Source organism: Dermatophagoides pteronyssinus, unplaced genomic scaffold (assembly GCF_027571235.1).
Source record: "Dermatophagoides pteronyssinus isolate colony J.1.1.1.1 unplaced genomic scaffold, Derpt_VIB-CSIC_2022.12 sq0002, whole genome shotgun sequence".
NCBI classification, from domain to species: Eukaryota; Metazoa; Arthropoda; class Arachnida; order Sarcoptiformes; family Pyroglyphidae; genus Dermatophagoides; species Dermatophagoides pteronyssinus.
The window spans coordinates 3309978-3333917 of NW_027461526.1; the positions used below are offsets into that span (position 1 = coordinate 3309978).

A 23940-nucleotide genomic window follows, 5' to 3' on the forward strand; every position below is an offset into this window, starting at 1 on the left:
TTTTCGTTTTTGTCTCGCTCGCTTGGTTGTTTTTTTTTTTTTGAATTTCCTTTTTTTTGGCTTTTTTTCAAAGTGTGGCTATTTTTTACCTATGGCTGTTTTCTGTATTGTCTATTTTCACATTATCGCTTTTCCCATTATCGCTTTTTTTATGCTCTGCTATTTTAAACCAGAATCCAAAAAAAAAAATCGAATAAAGTCGAAAATTTAAATGACAACGATGATAAGAACGAAAACAAAAATGAAATTAAAAAACGATCTTCATCGTTAACATTTATCATTGTTCGGTCGGTCGATCCATCCATTCATAAATTGTTTAATCGATTAATCAATCGTCAAATGGAAAAAAACAACAGAAAACAACTACAAATTTATAAAATGAATGATGAATATTTCTTTTATTAATTCATAATGAGAGAAAAAAAATGCAATTATATTAATTTATTAATATCATATATATAGTGTGAGTGTGTGTAGGTGGTTTTAGGAATATGATAGTTTAGGAAGTAGTTGTAGAAAATCTAATTTTTTCAAATTTATTTGGTCAACATATTAATTGTGTGTGTGTATTTGTAATATATCAAAATGACGACTTTGTGAATGATGAATGTTCATCAAAATGAATGAAGAGAGACTATATTTTCTTTAAATAAAAAAAATCGAGAGTGAGATTCACATCCACAATTAATAATAATGAAAATAACGTTAATAATAAGAAGAATGATGTTGATGAAAAAAAAATCAAAGAAAATAATGAAAATCAATTTATACAATGTGTGATGAATGATGTTTGATGTTTTCGTATGTATATATCAAGTTTATTCTATCGAACCAAAATCGATATTGAATTGAGATTTTTTTTAATCGTTGAAAAAAATTATTAAGAAATTAAAAAGAAAGTAGGAACATTTAGGTGTTTTGTCTTGTCATTGTTGTTGTTGTTGCAATATTTTTTTAAACAAAAAAAAAAGTTCAAAAGTTTATTATTTATAATGATAAAAATTGTAGTTCAGTAATTCTGGCCACATCAAAGAAATTATTTGGAAAAGAATTGAAAGTGAAAATAAAACAAGGTTAAAAATGTGGAAGGAGTGTTGAGTGTTGATTGATATCCGAAGCACTTTTTTTAAGTAGAATGATGTGAGATAATGATGATAATAAGTAGTTTGTTTTCTTTTTGAAATGGGGATGTGAGTTGAATTATTCAATCATTTCCATTCGTTTGTGATTGTTGTGTCATTGATTCGGCTAGATTACCACTGTTCACACTACCAAATTGGTTACCAGAATTATTCTGTTGAATGGAAGCAAGATTCTGTATCATTTGAAGTTGTTGTAAAAATCTTTGTGCAGCTACCATTTCTTCTTCTTGTTGTTTGTCCATATCAATCATTTGATTCTGATTAGGATAACAAGATGATAATGAAGATGCAATAGGAAAATCAGTGGAATTATCATCCTCAACATTATCATCACTGTTGTTGGTTGGATGATGTTGATGATAAATTTTATTGTTAATATCAATCTGATTCTTAAGACGATCAATATGTGATTTAGAGAAAAGATGTTCCTGCATTGATTGTTGTTGTTGTTTACGTTGTTTTTGATTATATTTTACATTACAAATATTACATCGATCTGATGATGATGATTGATTTAGTTGATCCGGTTCCTGTTGATGGCTATTGTTATTAATCATCATCATTGTTGCTGAACGCGATTTTTTATCTTTAGCACGAGCATTTTGAAACCAAACCTGTACGACACGTTTGGATAGACCAAGCTCTTTACCTAATGTTTGACATTGTGACATTGTTGGTGTTTTATAATCGGCAAATATTGATTTCATCACTTTTATCATGGTTGTTGTCATTTGTGTACGAAATCGTTTACTATTGTTAGTAATTTTTACTTTACCACTATGATGAGTATTATTCTTTTTGATCATATTTGTTGTTGACAATGTCGATGTTGTACCACCAAAAACAGTTGAATTGTTGACACTTTCATCAAAATCGATCTCTTCTTCGACATCCGAATCGATAAAAGAAGAATCCGATGATAACGATGATGCATCTAATGAACATGTGTCGTCGATTGTTGTTGCTGCTTCATCATCTCGACTGTTATGATGAAATTGATTGGAAGAATTATTAACAATTTCGTTATAATTGGCTGTGGAAATGGATAGATCATCATTGTCATTATTATTATCATGATGTTGACTGAATAGTGTATGATTGTTGGCTGATTGTTGCTGTTCTGCTGTTGTCAAGGCTGACATCATCTTGAAGGCGAGCTCTGTGGGCAATTGACCGCCATCTTTTCCTGGAGATGAACGAAGATGTTAGCTATGTCTACAGTCGAAATTATAAATGGGTTTTTTTTATTGTTAATAGGAAATTAAATAACTAAATAAGTGATGTCATCATCATTAGCTAACTTTCTTTGATGTGTCTATTCTCATGTTGTGTGTGTGTAATCAAGGATAATTCTAAACTTTTTTTTACAATTCTACAAAAATCTAGTTACTAATTTTTCTGCCGTTAATGAAACTGACTGATCGATATAAAATGACAACGCGTTTTGCCAACCGATGATCTCAAAATATGGTGTTTGGGAATCGTTTTATATAAAAAGATACTAACCTTGAATATTTAATTCATCGAGATATTTTTTAAATGAATCTTCATATCGTTTCATTACATCGGCCATTTGTGAACCATCAGCATTATTATTAGCAGTAACAATATCGGAAATATCACCATCTTCAGATGGATCACCATCAGGCAGATTATCGATATTAATATCACCTTTCGTATATTGATCAGCATGACGAGTGGCTAAATGTGATTCGAGCGCTGATCTTGCTTTGAATAATGCACGACAGAATGGACATCGTTTATGGATCACTTGTTGATGTGCACGAAATTGTCCTTTTCGTTCACGTGCACGTGTATTCTGGAACCATACTTGTACGACACGTTTCTTCAATCCAACTTCTTTCGCAATACTTTCCAACATTTTTCGGCTTGGATTCGAATCGAGCTGATATTTCTGATAAAGATAATCCAATTGTTCAGGTAGTATGGTGGTTCGTAGACGTTTATCACGTGGTGTTTGATCGCTTGAATTACTATTATTACCATTTCCACTCATTGAATCAAAATCACGTGATTCATCATCATCATCATCGTCATCAGTTGGTTCGATGAATTTACGTTTATTTCCCGATTGTAACATTGAATTTGGTGATGGTTGTGGACTATTCGCCATTGAGGATTGTTGTTGTTGTTGAGAAGGAGGAGGAGGAGGAGTATGTTGATTTTCAAGTTGTTGTATTAATCCGAATGGATTAGCCGTTGCTTGAAACAGATTTGAATTAACAATATGAACAATTTGATGATCTCTCCATAGATCCAGACGATTGAAAACCAATGGACATTTATCACACCGGAATGTTTGACTTTCATTATTGTTGTTGATGATTGGACTGGTTTTTATCGAATTACCCGTTAGGCTTGATGGTGATGAAACTGAATTCGGACTTGTCATAAGATTGTTTAGTTGACTTTTTTCCGGTGTAGCCGTACTTGATCGTGTACAGTCAATTGGTGTGGATGTTGCCGAATCACGTGATGTTGATACATTTGGTGATGAAGCCTGTGCACGTGCTTCGGCTGCCATACGAATCTGTGCGGCCAATGGATTTTCATCTTTGAAACAGGAACTTTTCTGATGTTTGATCAGTTCATAGTATCGTTGAAATACTTGTAAACATTTTTTACATTGATAATTTAGACCAGGTGTACGTTGAAAACGACCTGAACCATCATCTTCACCGACCGGTGTTGTTGGTGGTTGATTTTCATAAACTTTACGTGCTTTTTGTCGAGCATTTTGAAACCAAACAACAATAACGCGAGGACTTAGATTCAACAATTTGGAAAGATATTCCAGATCATCATCTTTGGGATAGGCATTCGATTCGAAAAATTCTTGCAAAACTTTAATTTGATAATCAGTGAAACGTGTACGATTAGCACGTTTACCAGACGATGAATGTGTACTAACATTCGGCGGTGGTGTTGTCATCATATTCGATTGATTAGCAGCGACAGCTGCAGCAGCAACAGCTAATTGTGATCGTTGTGCCGCATCCAATGCAAATTGTAAAGGCGATGATGATGTAATGTGACTTTGATGATGAGATGTTGCAAGACTATGATTGAAACTCGTTAGGCCAGCAAATAATGATGCGGATGATGATGTAGGATTATTGTTAATCGATTCACAAGCGGATGACATTGATGATTCGGATGGTGGTGGACTATTTGTTTGATATGACATTGTTTTACTTAGCTGATCAAAATCTTGAGCTAGATGTTGTTGTTGATGTTGCTGAATTGCCGATGATAATTGTTGTTTATTACTGGATAATTCATTATTACTAAATTCCATTAATGTTGATTGTTGTTGTTCAATAATTTCTTTTGTTGTTGATGAATGATTTCGATGTTTAATTTCTTCATCATCCGAAGTAGCATAATCAGTATCTTTATTTGATGATGAACTTTTTACATCACTTAAATTTTTTCCATCACATTCACTTTCCGAATCATTTGTTTTATCTTTATTATTATTATTGTTGTTACTGTTGTTGTTAGCATTCTCTTTATGATCATTACCACCACCACCACAATCATTTGGTTGAGAAACAATGGCATTATTTTCGGTCTTTTTCAATTCATCCAATGTAAATACTTTAGTTTCACCAGTTTTTTCATATTCATCTATATTTAAAAATGTTGATGGTGGATTATTAAAATTATATGGTGAATCTTTATTACGTTGTCTTTCTTTAAACAATGTATTACGAAACCAATGTTTAATTACTTTCATTGGTAAACCAGATTTTTGACTCATTTCGATTAATTGTTCTTCAGTTGGTGAATTATTTATATCAAAATATTGTCGTAATACTTTTAATTGTTCATCGCTAATGCGAGTTCGAGCACGTTTTTGTTGTTGAGAAACGGATGATGCTGCCGCCGCTGCAGCTGCAGCAACAGCAGCTGTTTGTTGATTTAGTGTTTGTGAATTGTTGACTTGTGTTTGAATTGGCATTACCGGTGTTGTTGATGTTGCTGTTGAAACCGGTGATGGAGTTCCCGGTGTTGAATTTGTATTCGGTGCTACAACTTGTTGTTGTTGTTGTACTTGATTCAATTGTGCTGCAGCAGCAGCGGCTGCTAATGCCGGATTATTGAATGCAGCTGCAGCAGCCATCATTGGATCAGCCATCATTACCGGTATTAATTGTGGTGGAATACCCATGGCGGCAGCCGCAGCAAACGGTACATTCATACCGGGAGGCATTGGCATTCCGGCAGCCATACCAGCTAATCCCATACCCATCAACAATTGACTGAATTGAATGTGTGCTGCCATTTGATTTGCAGCGGCAATTTCAGCTGGTGTTGCATTCGGAGATAGATTAGGTAATAATTGAGCAAGATTATTTGCTCCGGCTGCAGCGGCAAGTTGATTCATTTGATCGGCTGTAATCATGTTTGATGATTCTCCAATCGAATTTGCTGATTGATTCATTGATTCATGATGTGATTGAGTAGATGGATTATCGATTGAAACATTATTATTTCGTTTCGATTCGGTCTTGTTACATTTAACAGTATCATTATTGCTGTTGTTGGCTGTTGAATCTTCATTAATGGCATCATCATCTTCATCATCATCAACATTACCATTAACGAAAAATTTACGATCATATTCATTACGATATTCATCGGCAAATGATTCGACAACATCTAATGGTATAACATCTTTATGGATTTCTTCACGATGTGCTTTCAATACCCATATTGAGGAGAATTCTTTGAAACAAATTTCACATTGACATTTGTTAATTTCTGGTGGTACATTTTCATTCCCATCTTTTATTGTTTCGGTCATTGAATTGTTTTCTTCTTGTTTGTTGTTTGTCGTTGTTTGATTCGGATCATCAACATCGGATTGTTCGATTGATTGATCGGATTTGATTTGAACCGTTGATTCATCATTTTCATTATTTTTCGATTGTTGTTGTTGATCATCATTGTCTACCAAATTTTCTTCATCATCACCATTATCATTATCATCTTTGTTGGTACAATCATCCGATTTCTTATTTTTCTGATTACTTTCATTGAATTGCATGACGATTTCAAATCCCCATGTTTCAAGTAAATGTTTATATAATTGTGGTTTATTCTTATATAATGGACCTTGTAGATTAGATAATTTAGACAATACAGTTTGTTGTTGTTGTTTTGCTTGTTGTTGTGCTGCAAACAATTGCATATTAGCAACATTGGTTATGTTACCGAATAGACCACATAATTGTTGATGTTGAATTTGTGCTTCTTGTGAAATAAATGATGCACCACACTTTACACAGGTAAATGGTGATTGACTACCACCACCGTTACTACCATTCATTATTGATGATGTTTGATTAGTATCAAGTGTTGAACCAGTTTGATTTGGATTTGTTCCGGCAGCAAATGCAAGATTAAGTGCTGCTTGTTGAAAAGCTAAAGCTTGTTGTTGCTGTTGTTGTTCATTAAGATTGGCCATCAACATTTCAGGAAATTTATTCATATTCGGACTAGGTGAACTTGTTTTGGCACTTGTTTCCACCGATGTTGAATTGATTTTCGATGATGATGAATTGTTATTGATGTTCATATCATTATGATTAAGTGGTTCGATCAATGGTAAACTTAGATCCAATTGACCACTTTGAGCCAATTCATGTAGTTTAGATGTTCGTTGATGATGTAATGATGATCGTAAATGATTATGTAGAGATGATGCCATTGAATAGCTAACTTTGCATAGATTACATTTGTACAACTTATTTTCATTATTATCATCTTCGTTCATCGATTCACTGATGGTTGATGTTGGTGATGTATTATTAGCATTATTGGATGCAGCAACTGAAGCCGCAACAGCGGCACTACTTTCTTTCATACTTTGCTTCAATTTATGTAGATGTGATACAGAATTATAATGAACAAGTAGAATATTCTTCTGCGTAAATGATTCTTTACATATTTCACATTTAAATGGACGATTTGGATCTAAATATTTTTCCATTGGATAGCTCATCTTTTCACCTTTACGATGTAATAATGTTTTATTATGTGATGTAAGATAACTTTGTCGTGTGAATGCCACTTTACAACGATGACATTTGAAACGGCGATTTGGATCATTATAATTATCTTCGGCTAAATGCTGTGAATTTAAATAATCTTCCAGACTTGCATTATCAACATTACCATTGAAAATGTTGACAGCAGCATTCGAAACATTGTCTAGATTGTTGTTGGATGATCCAGATGTTTGTTCCATAATGCTATCCAATAATGGATTGTTATCATCATGATCTTTATTGTTATTAGCTGCTAGATCAATGGCACCGTTTTCCATATCCATTGATTCATCATTTTCATTTTCATTACGACAGGATTCTTTTTTCAATAATTCTGTGGTGGAAGGATCCAATATACCGCCATTACGACCAAGTGCAAATAGCAGTTGATTATTGATCAAATTAGCTTTATATTGTTCCAATTCATCATCATTTAGATTTGAATGCGATGATTCCACATGTTTTTGTAATGATTCAACCGAACGAAAACTACGACCACAAATGACACATTGAGTGGCTGCACGTATCAAATGATATTGTGAATGAAGCTGTAGTTTTTCAAATGTTTTAAATGCAAGTGAACATTGTGTACAACGATATTTATAAACATGACGATCGGAAACAGAAGCATTCGATGCCAGATTTGATGATGATGATGATGTTGTTGTTGAAGTACTGTTATTCATCATCTTAATACATTTGGCGAAATGCTGTTCTTTAAAATGTTGTTGTATTGATGTAATCGTTTTGAATGTTTGTCCACAACCATTACGCCAACATTGGTATTGGCCACTATTAGTTTGTTTCATATGTGAATCAGCTGTCATATGATTGAATAATTCTTCCAGATTTAGATACATTCGATTACAAATTGGACATATCAAATGTTCGAATAATAATGCATTCATATTATTTGTAGCTGTTGATGATAATGTTGAATTCATCATCATCATATTACTGGTATCCATCATTGTTGACATCATCATCGCCATTTCATCATCACCAGCCGCCATTAATAATTTTGAATTGGAATCACTTGAATTTGGTCGAACATTATCATCATCATCATCACCATTACCATCATCATCATCATCATTTTGTTGTTGTTGTTGATTATCACGATTCATTTGATCAACATCACTTATTGATTTTTTATTGTTAATTGATGATGAATATTTATCCAATTCACTTGTATCAACTAATAACATTAATCTTTGAACGCCTTCTTTATTAACATTATGTATTTCGACTAGATGACATTCAAGACGATTCTTTTCATTAAATGGTTCCTGACATAATGGACATAATATTGTTGGTGGTGGTGCTGTATTGTTGTTGGATTTTTTCGTTGTGGTTGTTGTTGTAGTCGATTGTTGCTGATTCTGTTGTTGTTGATCATTCAATGATTGTGGTTGATGATGAGCAGTTAAAATATGCATTTGAACATGTAATTCAGAAGTATTTGAATATGGACAAAATGGACAATTGATTGCTAATGATTCATGTTCGTTGTTGTTATTATTATTGCTATTATTCGGATTTAGTTGGCCAGCAAGTTTGAATTGTTCCATTAGAACATTTTTCAACATTAATGGATCAGCATTTAAATCATTATTGAATAATGTTGTTCCATTGCCAATATTATTGTAATCATCGTCTAAAAAAAATAGTGAAAGAAAAAGAGAGAGAGAAAAACAATGAAGCAAAAATTATTATTATGACAAAAAATTTTAAAAACAATGACATTCATATGATAAATCCGATTAGATAATGTTCAGAAAAAAAACAAAACAAAGAAAACAAAACTAATCAGGTAATTATCATTTACTGTCCACTGAGATAATGCGAAAAAACTATTTATTTATTTTTGGTGGACAAAAAAACACTAAAAAATCATTGCCATATTGACACCAAGACACAAAAAAACTATTTCTTTTTATTCAAGTTATCTAATCATTACAAGATAATGAATTTCGTTTTGAAAAAAGAAAAAGAAAAAAAATTCTATAATAATCATCTCAACTTTTTTTTTGAGAAAAAAGGATTCTCTCTATATAGAACCATCATCGTTGTTGCCGATGACGACGTTAACATTTTTGTTTCAGAAATTTTTTTGTTTTGTTTCAAAATTAATTTTAAATTTTTTGTCAATAGTCATGATTTTCACTAAAGTCTAAATCTATCATGACAGGAATTGGATTTTTGTTTTTGTTTTTAATATTGCTCATAGCAAATCGATTGACAACATTATAAGCTAAGGAAAGTTAATGATGATTGTTGTTGTTGTTGATGATCGGATGAATTTTCTTTTGAAATATTCAATCCAATCTCGAGAGTAGAAACAAAAAAAACCTTAGAAACAATTTAAATGATAAAACACGATTTTTTTTCTCAATACAAATTATCATTATATAACTGATCAGTGTTAAAGAATTTAAATGTTTTCAAAAATTTGGAATGAAAATGGGTAAAATTTTTCTACTAACAACAGCGGTTCAATGATCATCGTTGTCGTGGAATTGTTTTTTTTTCAATTGGAAATGAATTTAAGCAGAAAAAAAACAATTGACAGAAATTAAATTGAATTTGATAAAGTTATTGATGACACAACAGTGACTCTTTTCGATTTCAGAAAATTTCTGAGAATAGAAAAAGATGCATAAGTGTTACATCATCAAATGTAAGAGGAATCGAATTCAATTTGATAAATGAATTTTATGAAGTAAAAAAAATTCATCAATTAATCACAACGTCAGAATGATGATGGTATTATCATTATCAACTTTAATAATTTTTGTTGTTGTTGTTGTTGAACAAATAAAATTCAAAGATTCAAAGTTTGGATAATTTTGTAATTGATAAATTGAAAATGACAGAAGCAAAATATTTTTAAAAAGAATTTAAATTACATTCTTCTTGCCATCATCATCATTATAGCAGCAATCTATTCATCCATCCATCCATCTATGTCTCTTTCTTTCTCGGTAAAAGATACTCATTCCATTTTTATTGCGAAAAAAAGTGATGATCGAAAAATTTTATTTAGCTTAAAAAAATGAAAAATTCGCAACATGATAATGAATTCGAATATAGTGTCTATGCACATCATCACAATCATTTTGAAAGAGTGAGTGAAGAAGAATAGAGAATATTCTTTTCATTTCATTCATTATCGTGAAACATGATTCTTGTTGCAACAAAAAAAGAAAAAAGAAAGATGATGATGGTTAGTGCATAGTGAGTGCGTGGGCTGGTGGGGCAAACAATATTCATTTTCATTGAATGAAATAAAACTAACAAAATAAAATTGTTCATAATGATGATTTTTTTACAAAATTGAATTTTTTTTGAAAAATGAAAAAAAGCGGATACAATATAAGTTGATGATGATGATGATGAATAGAGAATCGATTATAGTTTTGCAACATCAAGAGTTTTTTCTTTCAATTTAAACGTCAAAAAATATTTTAATTAAAAAAACTGAATCAAATTTATTCACGAAATATTAAACGTTGAAATTCCAGTGAAAAGTGAAAAAAAAATATTAAATTACCTGAATTATTTTTTCTCGCTCTTTCTCATCAAGAAAAAAGAATTGATAAATTTATATGATAATAAACATTTTGTGGTAGAAAGAATGTAATAAACATTGATTTAACACTAATTTTCATTGATGAAATTCAAATTAAACTGATGATGATGATATGGAATTTTCATTTTTCAAAAAATTCATCACTTCATCTCACCAACAACAATCTATCCATTCAATTAATCAATCAACATTCATTCACTGAAGATTTTGAAAAAGGATTTTTTCTTTTCGTCGTTGTTATTTGTAAGTTTTTTCTCTTGTTCACATTGGTTCACTTCAGAAGCAAACAAGCAAAAAAGATCTAACTTTTTTCGTAAAAAAAATTTCGATTCACATATAATAAATAAATAAACCTTATTAAATAATGTAAAAAATGTCTATTTTCTCTCTCTCTCTCTCTCTCTCTCTCTCTCTCTCTCTCTCTCTCTCTCTCTCTTTTTTTCAAACTTTGTTTGTCGATTTTTTTTAAGTTATTGTCTTTCCTCATCATCATGATCATTCACAACAAAAAAATGTGCTTCCTATTCACATATTTCTTTTTTTTTCTCATTTCGGGAAGGAAAAAAAATATACATCATCTTCAAAACGAATGATGATGATTATTATGAATTTTCTTTTCTAATGTAAAAATCGATATTTTAACAAAAAACCAACGGAATGAATTGAAAAAACAACAAAAAATTTTTTACTAAAGAAATTTGTGGCTTTTTTCCAATTTTTGGCTCAAAGATTATGATGATGATGATGGAACAGCAAACAAAAAACAAGCTTAAAACATTTTTGATGAGAAATTTGTGTGTGTGCTCGAATGTGGCAAGATAAGTTCATTTTCATTAAATCAATTTTTTCGTTTTCTTGCTGTTGTTAGAGATAGAATTATTTAAAAATTATTAATTCAATTTATGCTAAGAATTTTCTTGTTTTTCTGGAAAAGTGAAATTCCAGGAATGACAAAAAAAACATTGAATAAATCAATATGATGTATAACAACAACATGAAGAAAGGAGAACGAATTGGTTCTTGGTTTTTGTTCATCCAGAAATGTCCAATGATCAAGAAAATGATAATTCACAAAATTGATAACAGAAAATATAATAAGTTTACAATGAGAAATACTTGATAATCATCATACAGAAAATAATCAAATGTTGATAATTTACTTACACACCTTTTTCATACTTTTCGATATAAGCATATAGGATGCATTAATGATAATAATATATGGTGACAACATTGATTTTTTACAAATGAAAAAAAACTTTCAAACAAACAAAGATAATAATGATCTTTGTAATGATCAATTTTTTGAAAAAAAATTAAAATGAAATGGAAAAGAATAACTGAAATTATTATTGATCAAAATGATGATGGATATTATCATCATCATCAGGATCATCAATTGTGGATACAAACAATCAGATGATGATGATGATGATGGCCGCAAAAACTTAATTAAAATGTAATACAATAAGGCACTTTTTTTTATTTGGAAAAAAAATGAAATGAAATTGTCCGGATGAAAATGGGAAATGTTAAATTCAAAGTGAAAGTTGACCGCCATTATTCAACAACAACAAATGAAAAGGAAAGATCTATGATGATTCAATCATTTCAAGTTTTAATTCTCATAATGAATGAATGAATGGAAAAAAATTTGATCAATTTGAAATGTTTATCCAGATAGATAAATATTTTGATGAGAAAGTGGTGGTGAAAACATTTACTTTTTTTCAACAACAACAAAAAAAAAATTTCAATAGTTTTTCTCAACCATCATCAACACACACAACACATGATCTATTGTTGAACAATGTCATTAGCCATAAGTTCATCATGAAAATGATAATAAAAAAAAATCAAATCAAATCCAATAGTGGTCAACAACAACGATATGGCCAATGACAGTCAGTCAGTTATTATTTAGATTTTAATGAATCAAGAAATGATTATTCGCAAAAAGAAAATCGAATAATTTTTTTTTGTCTTTTTTCTCAATTTTATTTATTTTTTTTGCCCCAATGCAGGAAAACACACAAAGTAATAATGAAATTTTTTTCTATTTCAAAAAAAAATTCAATGTCTAGCTTTGGCCATCGACCATTTGGCCATCATCATCATCAAACAACATTGATCAAAATGCACATTATCATTATTATATAACCAGTTTTAATGATATAAACACTTGATGATGATGATGATCATTTTCAAGCTTCTAATCATCTAAAAGATTCATTTAAATATTAAGTATATTTCTCACACACAAACACACACACGAACAATACATTGTAACAAACCTGAAAATGAATTGTAAATGTTAAATAAAATGATCATTTTTTTCTCATTCTCTTTTAATGAAAACTAATATGATTCAATTGTTTTCTCAAATCGATTGCATTATATGATTTTTTCTCTTTAGTATATTTTTTAGTGAAAAAAATATTATGCAATATTCTTAGTCTATAATAGAAATAATAATGATGATCAGCAGCAGCAGCAGCATCAGAGAATGAATCTCTTTCTATATCTCCGCTGATGGCGCATCTTGGCGCAATAATCGATTTATCATTAAGAATATATCGATCATAATCTAATCTATATATATTCATAATCAATTATTGAATTTCCAAAACAAAACTGAACAGGAAAAAATAAAGAGTTCGGATGCAGAGTTTGAAAAAAATTTTTTTTGAACAGATTGGATATGATTGTGAAAAGCACCATATGGTATATTATAATATGCTAAATTTATATTTATAATGATAACCTTAATTACATATTGAGAGTTTTCTGGAAAATTTCTTTTTTTTTCTTTCTCGAAAAAAACAGCTGTTTCTATTCACCTTCTATATAATGGAATTTCTATTTCCGTTTCTGTTCAATTCGAAAAATGTACAAGAGACAAAAAAATCGGAATATTTCCAAAGAAAAAAAAACTCACCATTATTATTGTCGAAGATAATTTTATCACCAGGTCGTAATTCTTTAACAACAAACATTTCACGTATCTCTTCATCCGAATCTTTAATCAAACTAGACGATGTTGTGTTTGTAGAAGTAGCGGTAGTTGATTGTTGTTGTTTTAATTGGCGAAGATTTTCATTTCGCACATGTTTGAATGAATTTAGATGCTGTATTAGTTGAATTTTTGTTGCCGTTGCCGTTGAACATAATGTACAATAGAAATATTTATTTCCTGAGATATTAAACTCTGAGATTTGTAGATGATTAAATATACGGCTATAGACATCATGTCGTGGATTTGCACAATGTAATTGAAGTTTATGTATAGAATTCGTATAATAATTACAAACATTACAACGTAACACTTGTATTGGATTGGACATTTGTACAAGTTTGAGCTTTAAATGTTCACCAGTGCTAACACCTTCTTTGATGTGATTAACATGCTGTAATCGTTGTAAATGTTTATCAGTTTTACAATGTAATTGAAAATTGGCCTTCAAATTTGTTTTATATGAACAAAGTTTACAAATATAACTACCACCGATCGACATTAATACTTCATCTTCTCTGGTTCGTGTACGATCACATTGGATATGTTGATTTAATGCATCGATCGAATCGGAACTGAAATTACCACAAACACAACAATGATAAAGGTGACAATTTTCATCAAATGGTACAGAATTTGCTATGCTTGCTACATTGGGATCTGTATGTTCCATATCGAATGTAGCCTAATAAATAAAACAAACAAAATCAAATGGGAAATTTTATATATATAAAAACTACATAAACATTTTATAAGGAATCAATTCGTTTACCTGTAAACCATTTGGCATGATTGATTTCGATTCATTTGTTTGTTGTTGCTGCTGCTGTTGCAATTGTTGTTGTTGCATTAAAGCGGCCATTGTTCGTTGTTGTTGTTGGCTGGCCATCATTAATAATGCATGATTATAAGCCATATCAGCCAAAGCAACTTCCGGTTGCATTGAAGCATTATTATTATCATTCGTATTTGTTTCGGTATTATTGTTCATACCGGCAGCAGCGGCTGCAGCTGCTGCTGCTGCGGCAAAAAATCCCGGATTCAATTGCAATAATTCTGGACTTAATATGCCGGCCTGTTGAATGGCATTTAGTTGTTGCATTTGTGTAACATTCTGTTTGAGTACCATAATGTTATGCGTATGTTTTTCACTTGTCATATGAATACGAAGATTACGTGCAACATTCGTTTCATAATTACAAACATCACAACGCCATGTTGCTTTTTGTTTGCCAGAACTACCGATGTTGTTGTTGTTATTGCTGTTTTGAGTGGTGGGCGTTGTCGGTGGTGTTTGAGATGGTGGTGTATGAACACCAGTCGTATTATTAGCTGTTACCATTTTCACTTGAAGTTGTTGATTTTTGGCATCTTGTTGTTGTTGTTGTGCGGCTACAGCAACGGCCATAGCGGCAACTGATGTTGGTGTTGACACTGGTGAACTTGATAATGTTGTTGTCGTGGATGTTGTAGGCGTAATTGGTGATGTTGTATTGGCGGTGGCTGCATTTGCGGCAACAGCAGCCGCAGCTGATGCTTGTGCCACAACAGCCGCTAATGCTTGAGATTGTAATAAATGCTCAGTCGCTGTTGCTGGTATATTACCATTCTGTAATTCTTGAACATTATTAATATGTTTATCTGATTGCATATGGATGCTAAGATTTCCTTTCGTTGTCGTTGAATAATTACAAACATCGCAACGATATGGTTTATAACCGCACGTATAAGTTTCACCACGTGCTAATCGTGGATGTGGTTGATTCGTAAGACAATAGATACAATTCATTTCATTTTCCGGATGTTTCTCTTTCATATGTATCTCTAATGTTTCCTGATATTTATAATGCCAATTACATTTTGGACATTTCAATGTTTTACATGAATTACGTGAATGTTGCATCAATAATGGTGGATGATTGGATGTTGTTGATGATGATAATGTTGATCGTGTTACATGATTACTCACTACCGTTGCTAATAGATTTGAAGTATCACCATCAGATTGACTGTTGAATAATGATGATATGCTTTTACTATCAGCATTAGTAGTAAGTAATCCAAGATTATTAAATGATGATGTATTTGTAATTGGACTTGTATTGATTAATGATGTTTGATGCTGATTGCTAATACTACCGCTTTTCGGTGATGTAACACGTTTATTTGTTGTTGTTGTTGATGTCGTTGTCGACATTGAACCGGGTGAAGGTGTACGATTTTGACCGGAAACTTTATTATTATTGGAAGCGGCAACCGCAGCCATCACAGCAGCGATTGAATGAAGATCAATTTGTTGTTGTTGTTGAGCAGCAGCAGCGACAGCTGCAGCCTGAGCGAATTTTTCTAAATTAGCGAGATCAGCAAGTTCAGATGCAAATTGTGACGCAGCATCATTGGAATTATTGATATTTTTATTATTATTATCAAAATTGTCGATTGTTTTCAATTGGCTAGAATCTTTATCATTATCATCATTAATGGCGATATTTGTTTTTTGTTGTTGTTGTTGTTCATCATCATCATCGATTGACTGTGATGATTTTTGAACCGAATTGTTGTCATCAACATTCATATTATGATCTGATGATTGGTTAATTGGACTACTTGATGATGATGGGCTCACAATATCGGATATTGAAGAAGAATTTGTATTCGTATTCACTGTTGAAAAATTATTTGAGCGAGATAATGCTGATGCAACGGCTGCCATTTGCACGGCAAGTAATCGTTGAGCATCAACTTGTTGCTGTTGTTGCTGTGATTGATTCAAGGTCCTGAATGGTGTCGGTGAAGATGATTTTGGCTGTAAAAATGATAATAATGGTTCTTTCTCTTTTCCAACACCTTGTATTATTGCCGATATATTTCTGGAAGAAAGTAGTATCCGTTTTTCATCATCATTTAATGCCAGATGATGTTCGCCAATGGCATGTGCAACGAAAGACTTAGTATAACCGAATGATAATTTACAAATGAAACACATTAATATTGGTTTGACCGGGACTGAAGGACAATTATTATTACTATTGGCAGCATTTTGTTTCAATGAAACAGATTCTTCTTGTTCTTGTTCGAATTTTTCAATGAAATTATTATTATCATCATCATCATTATCAGTGTCATTGCTGCCATTCGTGTTATCGTCAGTATTTTGGGATTTTTTATTACGTAATGTGAATACCCGATAACTGTGCATAACTGGCACTTCGGTTGTTTTCGTTTCATTTGCGATTATATTCGCTGCTGCTGTTGATGACGAGGATGATAATGATGATAAATTTGCTGCGCCACATAATGATGAATATAATTCGGCTGCTGCTGCTGAGCTACGTGATATATGAAATGCGGATACAATTTGTGGAAATGAAATCGAACCATAATTTGGACTTTGTCCACGAGCATCAATAATACTGCCTTCTTGGCTTATTTCCGCTTCAACTTCACTACCATCCGAATCGGGACCTTCAATAATGTATGCAGAACCATCCGGATTATATACTATTTTACCATTGAATGTTTCAACATCACTTAATGAACTGGTTACACTTTCATTACCATCATTATTCAATGAAGCGGATAATGTTTGTTGATCATCAATCGTTAATGATGATTCTTTATCTGGTGATAGTCTTGTATCATTCAATAATGACGGTGATATAGCAGTCGCTGCTGCTGGTGGAGAAGATGAAGAAGACATCAATGATGATGATGAATTCTTATGTAATGGAAAAGAATTTGGTGTGAATGGTGATGTTGTTGTTGATGATGATGATGAACGCATTTGACCGGTATCCAACGAATTATTTAATGGTGATTTATTATTGTTGACCGTTGTTGTTGCATCGACAGTTGTTGTCGAAATCATCAAAGCAGGATTGCCACTTGAAACCGTACTGGTCTCCATAGGAACGTTAAAAACAAAATATTAATAATAGTGATGATGATGGTAAGGTGATATTTAATAAATTTGAAAAATTGACCGATCATCAAACATATGCACAAACAACACAGATGAATGAATTTTTTTTTCTTTACTCGATAATAATCGATAGCCGGAATGAAGGGTAAGAAGAAAATCAATGATTACATTTCATTTGAAAAAGATTTTTGTTTGCGAAAATCATTTCAACAATAACAAATGATGCGGCCGTTATCAAAGTTCAAGAAAAAAAGGATGAGATTTGAGATGAGATAAATTTTTACGTTCCGGAATGATGATGAGATCTGTGATTTGGTGTTCGTATAGAAAAAAGAAAAAAAGAAAGAAGAAATAAAGAATGAGAACAAACGAACAAAAAAAAATTGAAAATTTTTTTAACAATTGATTGTTGATAATCGATAATCGATAAGAATGGTAATGAATAAAACTAAATTCACATCATGAAACAAATAAAGAGAAAAACAACTAAACATACACGTGTAATTCAAGCAAGAGATGATGACGAAACAAAAAATCAAATAAAATTGATATCAATCAGAAAATGCAGAAAGATAATGAAATTGATTTATAAATAAATGATAAGAATCGATTCAAATATCAAACAACAACGACGACAATGACGAAAGCAGCAACAGAAAAAAATTATCAATATATTTATCACAGGCAAAATTTTTTTGTTGTTAAACAAATTAAGCGGAAGTTGTTGTTGAATTTCATTTAAATATTTTCAACACAGAACAAACGATAAAAAAAAGAAAGAAAAATGGAACACGATAATGGCTCCTAAATGGCAACCTTTCACAATTTTGTTTGTTTGAAACAAATACCCGATGATGCAACACAATGATGGATAATGATGATGACAATAACAACTGATGAATTGATGCGCTAACTGAACATACACACACACACACGAACACAAAAACAACATACAATCCGGGTATTGATAAGCCAAACCTTATGAAATAAAGAAATGTATGTTGTTATTACCATACAGGCCTATGGCTAATCTTGAAATGAGAATGGGAATGGCTTCTCACACAAACAAACAAACAATCGATCAATTCGCCAAATGATCTTTCCATCATTCATTCATTATCCAATGTCTTTCTTTCTCTCACTATCTTTATTTTTTTGTTATTTTCTCTTCAGTCTATGTGTTGTAATTATTTTGTACAAATGAAAAGGCGGCGGTGGTGGTGGTGGTAGTTGTAATGATAGTGGTCTTTTTATTCAAAGTTTTTTTTTCGTAATTTTTTTTCAAAAGCGAAGGCGTCAACAATTTGAAATCCTCATCATCATCATACAAAGGCAGCAACAAGAGTTGTGTGTAAAGCAAAGTAAGCAACATGTGTTAAACAACAATCATTTTCAATTCAATTTGAATTTAAATTTCAAAAAAATAATTCATATAACCAATTTTCTGCAACACAGCTTCAGCTACCTTTATCAAACCACTACAACCAACCAAAATATTTAATTTATTTTAAATAATGAGGATTGATTTTTTTCGACAGGTATTTTCATCGATTGTTATTTGGAAAATAAGTAAAAAAAGAGAAAAATTTCTGATCTTTCGTTGTAGCTATTGATCAAGAAGAAAACATCATCGATATTTTTACATCATTCAGTAATCAAAGGGACGAAGAAACAAAAAACTACTTCTAGATTGATTTCAAAGATTTATAATCAAAATAATCAGAATCAGTGTTGGTTTTGTTGATCGATATCCAAGTGTGATTTGTATCATAAAAAAATTAAACAGAAAAAAATAAATAAAATTTTGAACAAAAAAAATCGGTGTCAATGTGAATTGTGAAAAGCCTGAAAGCTAAAATTCCAACGAAAGCGATCGATCGATGAAACACCACCGTTAGTTAGTTAGCTAAGTTAGATACATGGTTTCATATGCTAAGCAAAAAAAAAAAATGTCATAAAATCACACCAGGTATTCGAACGAAAAAAGAAACTTAACAAATTTTTTTCCTTACACCTTTTTTATTTTGCACAAAACACAACAACATTCATTCATTTGATCGGTAATAATTTGTGCGGTTGACTGCCATTAAATTAATTATATAATTTTTTTTCTTTCTCTTTTCACTTGCAACATTTTCAACTGATAAATGAAATCTATCAAACTCGGGAAAAAATGGTGATTTTATTTGTAAATCGTAAAACAAGAAAAGAATGAACAACAACAACAACAACAAGGTTAGCAACCTAGAACCGAACTCCGGGATTGTTTTTTTTTCACTAAAAATTTCATTCGATTTATTATCATCAGCAATGATCAATATGATGATTATGATTGGATATCAAGGTTAAACCATTTTCTTTTCCCCTATTATATGCTTAAAAGATTAAGTTTTTTGTTTTTTGTTTCCCGACTATTTTGGAACTTTGAAGGTTAATATCGTCGACGGTCAAGAAGATGGGTAGCCGATTAAAAATTTACGAAACATAAAAGGAAAAAAACTGATTTCTGAAATGCTGAAACAAATTTGAAAATAGAATTCAGATTGAAAATCCAGAAAAAAAGACAAAACAACGGTAAAAGAAACAGGAAAAAATGGACATTTTTTTCAGTTTTGTTTTGTTTTGTTTCGTTCCAGAAAAAAAATTGATCACTCAGTGGTGGTACTCAGTACATACCCGAAATTGGGTAGGGAAATTGAGTGGTGGTAAGGGGAAAAAACGATAATAACATTTCCATCATCATCATCAATGAAGATTTTCCATTTTATGTTGGACATTATTTTAGAAATGAACAAACAAAAACATAACACACACACACACACCTGGACCACTTATTAATACCAGAAAAAAATTGGTAAAAGAAAAGAAAAAATCTTAACGAAAATGACAATATGACCTATCGCGTATCGTATGGGTCTTCGTCATCATCATCATCATCATCATCGCTACATTTGACAAATATCGTTCGAAACCAAGTCGAACTAAAGTAAAAAATGTGTTAAAAACTTGAAGCAAAATATATGAACAGTGATTGTAATTATAATAAGCCATTTTTTTGGGAAGGAAAAATATTTTCCCCTTTGTATAAACGAAGATCATTGTACCGTATTGGCAAGAAGAGGAAAAGAAAATTGTAAAGGAAGAAAGAGAAAAAATTCAAATGAGAAAAAAATGTTGATTAGATCAATATGATCATTGATCATTGTGTTATTTAGTGGTGGTGGTGGTGGCTACTGTTATTTTCAAATTTTTTTGGTCAAATAATCTATGTTTCACGGTGATCAACAAACGCAAAAAATAAAGAAAAAGAAAAAACGGTAACTTGTCATTGATGAAAAGATTCATTTGGAGCAGAACATAAACCAAAAAATGAAACCAAATTATTAATAAAGAAGAAAAAAGATAGTCTTTTGTCTGCTCAAAAATGAAAGAAAAGGAAATGAAAAAATTGGAATGAAATGAATAAATGTCATTTTCCATAATTTTTTGTTATCTGATTTTTATTCGATAAAAAAAATCTTGTCACTTTATGATCATCATCATTGAAATATGATGATAATGTTTTTCATTTAAAGGAAAGATTCGATTGAATTCGAATCAATCAATGATATATATAGAGGTGTGTGTGATGCCATAAATAATCGATTTTTATCAACAACAAAAAAAAATCATCGATATATGACATATGTGTACAATCCATAATCTTTTGATGATAAAAACAAAACAACAATAACAGAATTTATAGATTCTAATTTCAATGAATTGCGAAAAATTTTGACATTGTAATTGACATTTGAATTTGATGTGAAAATTGATAGGAAAGAAATTCTTAAAAAAAGGTCATGATTACCCACAGAGAAAAATCAAATCTCAGGTTTTAAGCATCGTCAAGTGACTAAACAAATCACGAATGATATTTTTGTGTTATGGTTACAGAAGAAAAAAAGCCGAAGATTACCTATGTGATCAAATGAAAATCCTTGTAGTTAATTATTAGAAAAGTTATTCTTAATTACTAAGGATATCTTCTTTTTGGTCTTCAAGTCAGTCGCGTCAAATAATTACAGTTGATGGTTACCTCAAACAGAAAAAAAAGCAAAAGTTATCTCAAATTTCAACACGAATTAACTACGAAAAGAAAAACGTTTATTGGTATGGTTCAATGCATGGCAATGGCAATGGAATGGATGGACCTAGAAGCAAATAAACATATCGTGTTTGTTCATTCATCGTTCGATCAAAACTTTGGATGGTAAGAAAAAAGATGATGATGATTAGAGAGAAGATGAAAGGTGATTATGACAACAACTTTTCCAAAATCATGACATACTCAGCATAGACATACACGGTATATTTATTAGAATCTGGCGCCTCACTTAATGATAATAATTACAAATGTAAGCACCTAATTATTTCGTAGGAAAAAAAAACTTGGCCCACACATCATTCAAATGAAATCTACGGCCCTTATTTTTTTTCTTACCAAAATAACAACACAAGAAATTATTATTTATTTTAAGACAAAAAAAATTTTTTGCTGCAAAGACGAAAAAGAACCACAAATGAGTGTATTTGGGGCAAATCAAAATGGAAATGTACAAAAGAAGAAAAGAAAAAATCATAATTATTGTTCAATAAATAATTACAATAATTACGAATGTTTTTCTTTCTTTTCTTTTTTTTTGCTTTACTTAGGTCGATCAAACCGACGACGATGATGATGATGATGACGACGACGACCGAAAACTTATTACCGGGTTTGAGAATATGAGCCATGACCATTGGCTAAGTACTATGCTCTACCCCTCTTAATAACTTTACTTGTTGTTGTTAATGTTTTAGTGTGGAACAATCAAGCCGCAATCTAAATAAAGAAAATCAATAAACAGATACAAACAAGCATTGGAAAAAAATCAAATTTCTAATGAGATAAGATGACACATCTTTGAAAAAAATATATTTCCAGTTGAATTTGTTTAGTGTTGAAAGAGAAACATAACATAATATTGCTATGACATGACAACAACAACAACAAAGAATGCCGACTTCATTTGTTCATTCATTCATAAGCAACAACAGAAAAATTGAAAAGATTCCGACAAAATTATTATTTTCCAGAAAATTTTAAAATCAACAAATCGCCTAGAAGACGAGACCAAAAATACAAAACAAACAATCAACGAGTGGACAGAACAGAACATTGACACAATATTTTTATTCAATTAATTTTTAGGACTGAATTTAGTTCCAAACAATTAAGAGAAATACCGGAATGAAAAAACAAGCAAGAATAAGTAGGGAAAGATTATCTGATGAAAATGAACAATTTTTTTTGTTTTTATTTCAATTAAATTTGATCAAGATCGAATCAAATCGATCATCTGAAAATTGGTTTTTTCTCTTTAGGATTTCACTTGTTTTTTTTGAAGAAAATTTTCCATTTTTATCAAGAATTGAGTGTGATTCATCATCAACAATCATCATTATATGAATGGAGTGGAACAAAGTGAAAAAAAAGTTAATTATAAAGTTGTTGTTGATAATGATGATGATGATGGTGGTAGAGAAAGAGAGAAAACAAGATAATTTTCTATATATATCGAAATATCACTAATAATCTATACCTTATGGTCTACATTGTTTTCGACATGAAAAACAACAACAACAACAAAACAAAACACAAGAATTCATCATCATCATTGAACTAATTGCAACATTTTTTTTTCATTATTATCATTTTTACTTCAAATCTTTTCTAAAGAAAAAACGAAACAAAACTTCAATTGTCATACGAGAAATCATCATCAAAAAAAAAAAAAAACAATCGGCAACATCAAGACCAGACCTAAACAGACCGGATCGATCGATTGGATCGATCTGGCCTGCCAAACGTAGATAGACAAAAGGTGGAGATGATAATGATGATAATGATAATGATCAACTATTTAATAATTAACCTTAGAGACTTCATTATTATATCCGAAGTAAATACAAACACACACACACACGAAACAAGACAAAATACAAACACTCATACAATACACATGAATGAGAATTCAGTATTGTTCTTGATGATAATAATAAAGTATATGAGAAAAAACCGGCCAATATTGGATGTGTTTTTCATTTCATTATATAACAATTTTTTTTCTCGCTTTCTTGTCTTTTGTCTTGCGTAACATATATATGACAGT

At 31.0% G+C, this 23940-nt stretch overlaps 1 protein-coding gene across 7 annotated transcripts in view; it reads right to left on the reverse strand.

Moving 5' to 3' along the window:
* Positions 1–379: 379 nt before the first annotated feature.
* Positions 380–23940, reverse strand: part of zfh2 (Zn finger homeodomain 2) — an 85153-nt gene continuing 61592 nt past the window's right edge. For 4 of the 7 annotated variants that reach the window (XM_075824829.1, XM_075824830.1, XM_075824831.1 and 1 more), the window contains 4 exons: positions 14597–18051; positions 13750–14509; positions 2649–8876; positions 380–2328 (listed from right to left, as the gene is read on the reverse strand). In XM_075824829.1, coding sequence (XP_075680944.1) covers positions 1205–2328; positions 2649–8876; positions 13750–14509; positions 14597–17731 — 11247 coding nt within the window. In that variant the 5' untranslated portion in view covers positions 17732–18051 and the 3' untranslated portion in view covers positions 380–1204. Of the gene's footprint in view, positions 2358–2648; positions 8877–13749; positions 14510–14596; positions 18052–23940 lie in introns of all 7 variants that reach the window. The other 3 variants (XM_075824832.1, XM_075824835.1, XM_075824834.1) reach the window with 3 other exon arrangements.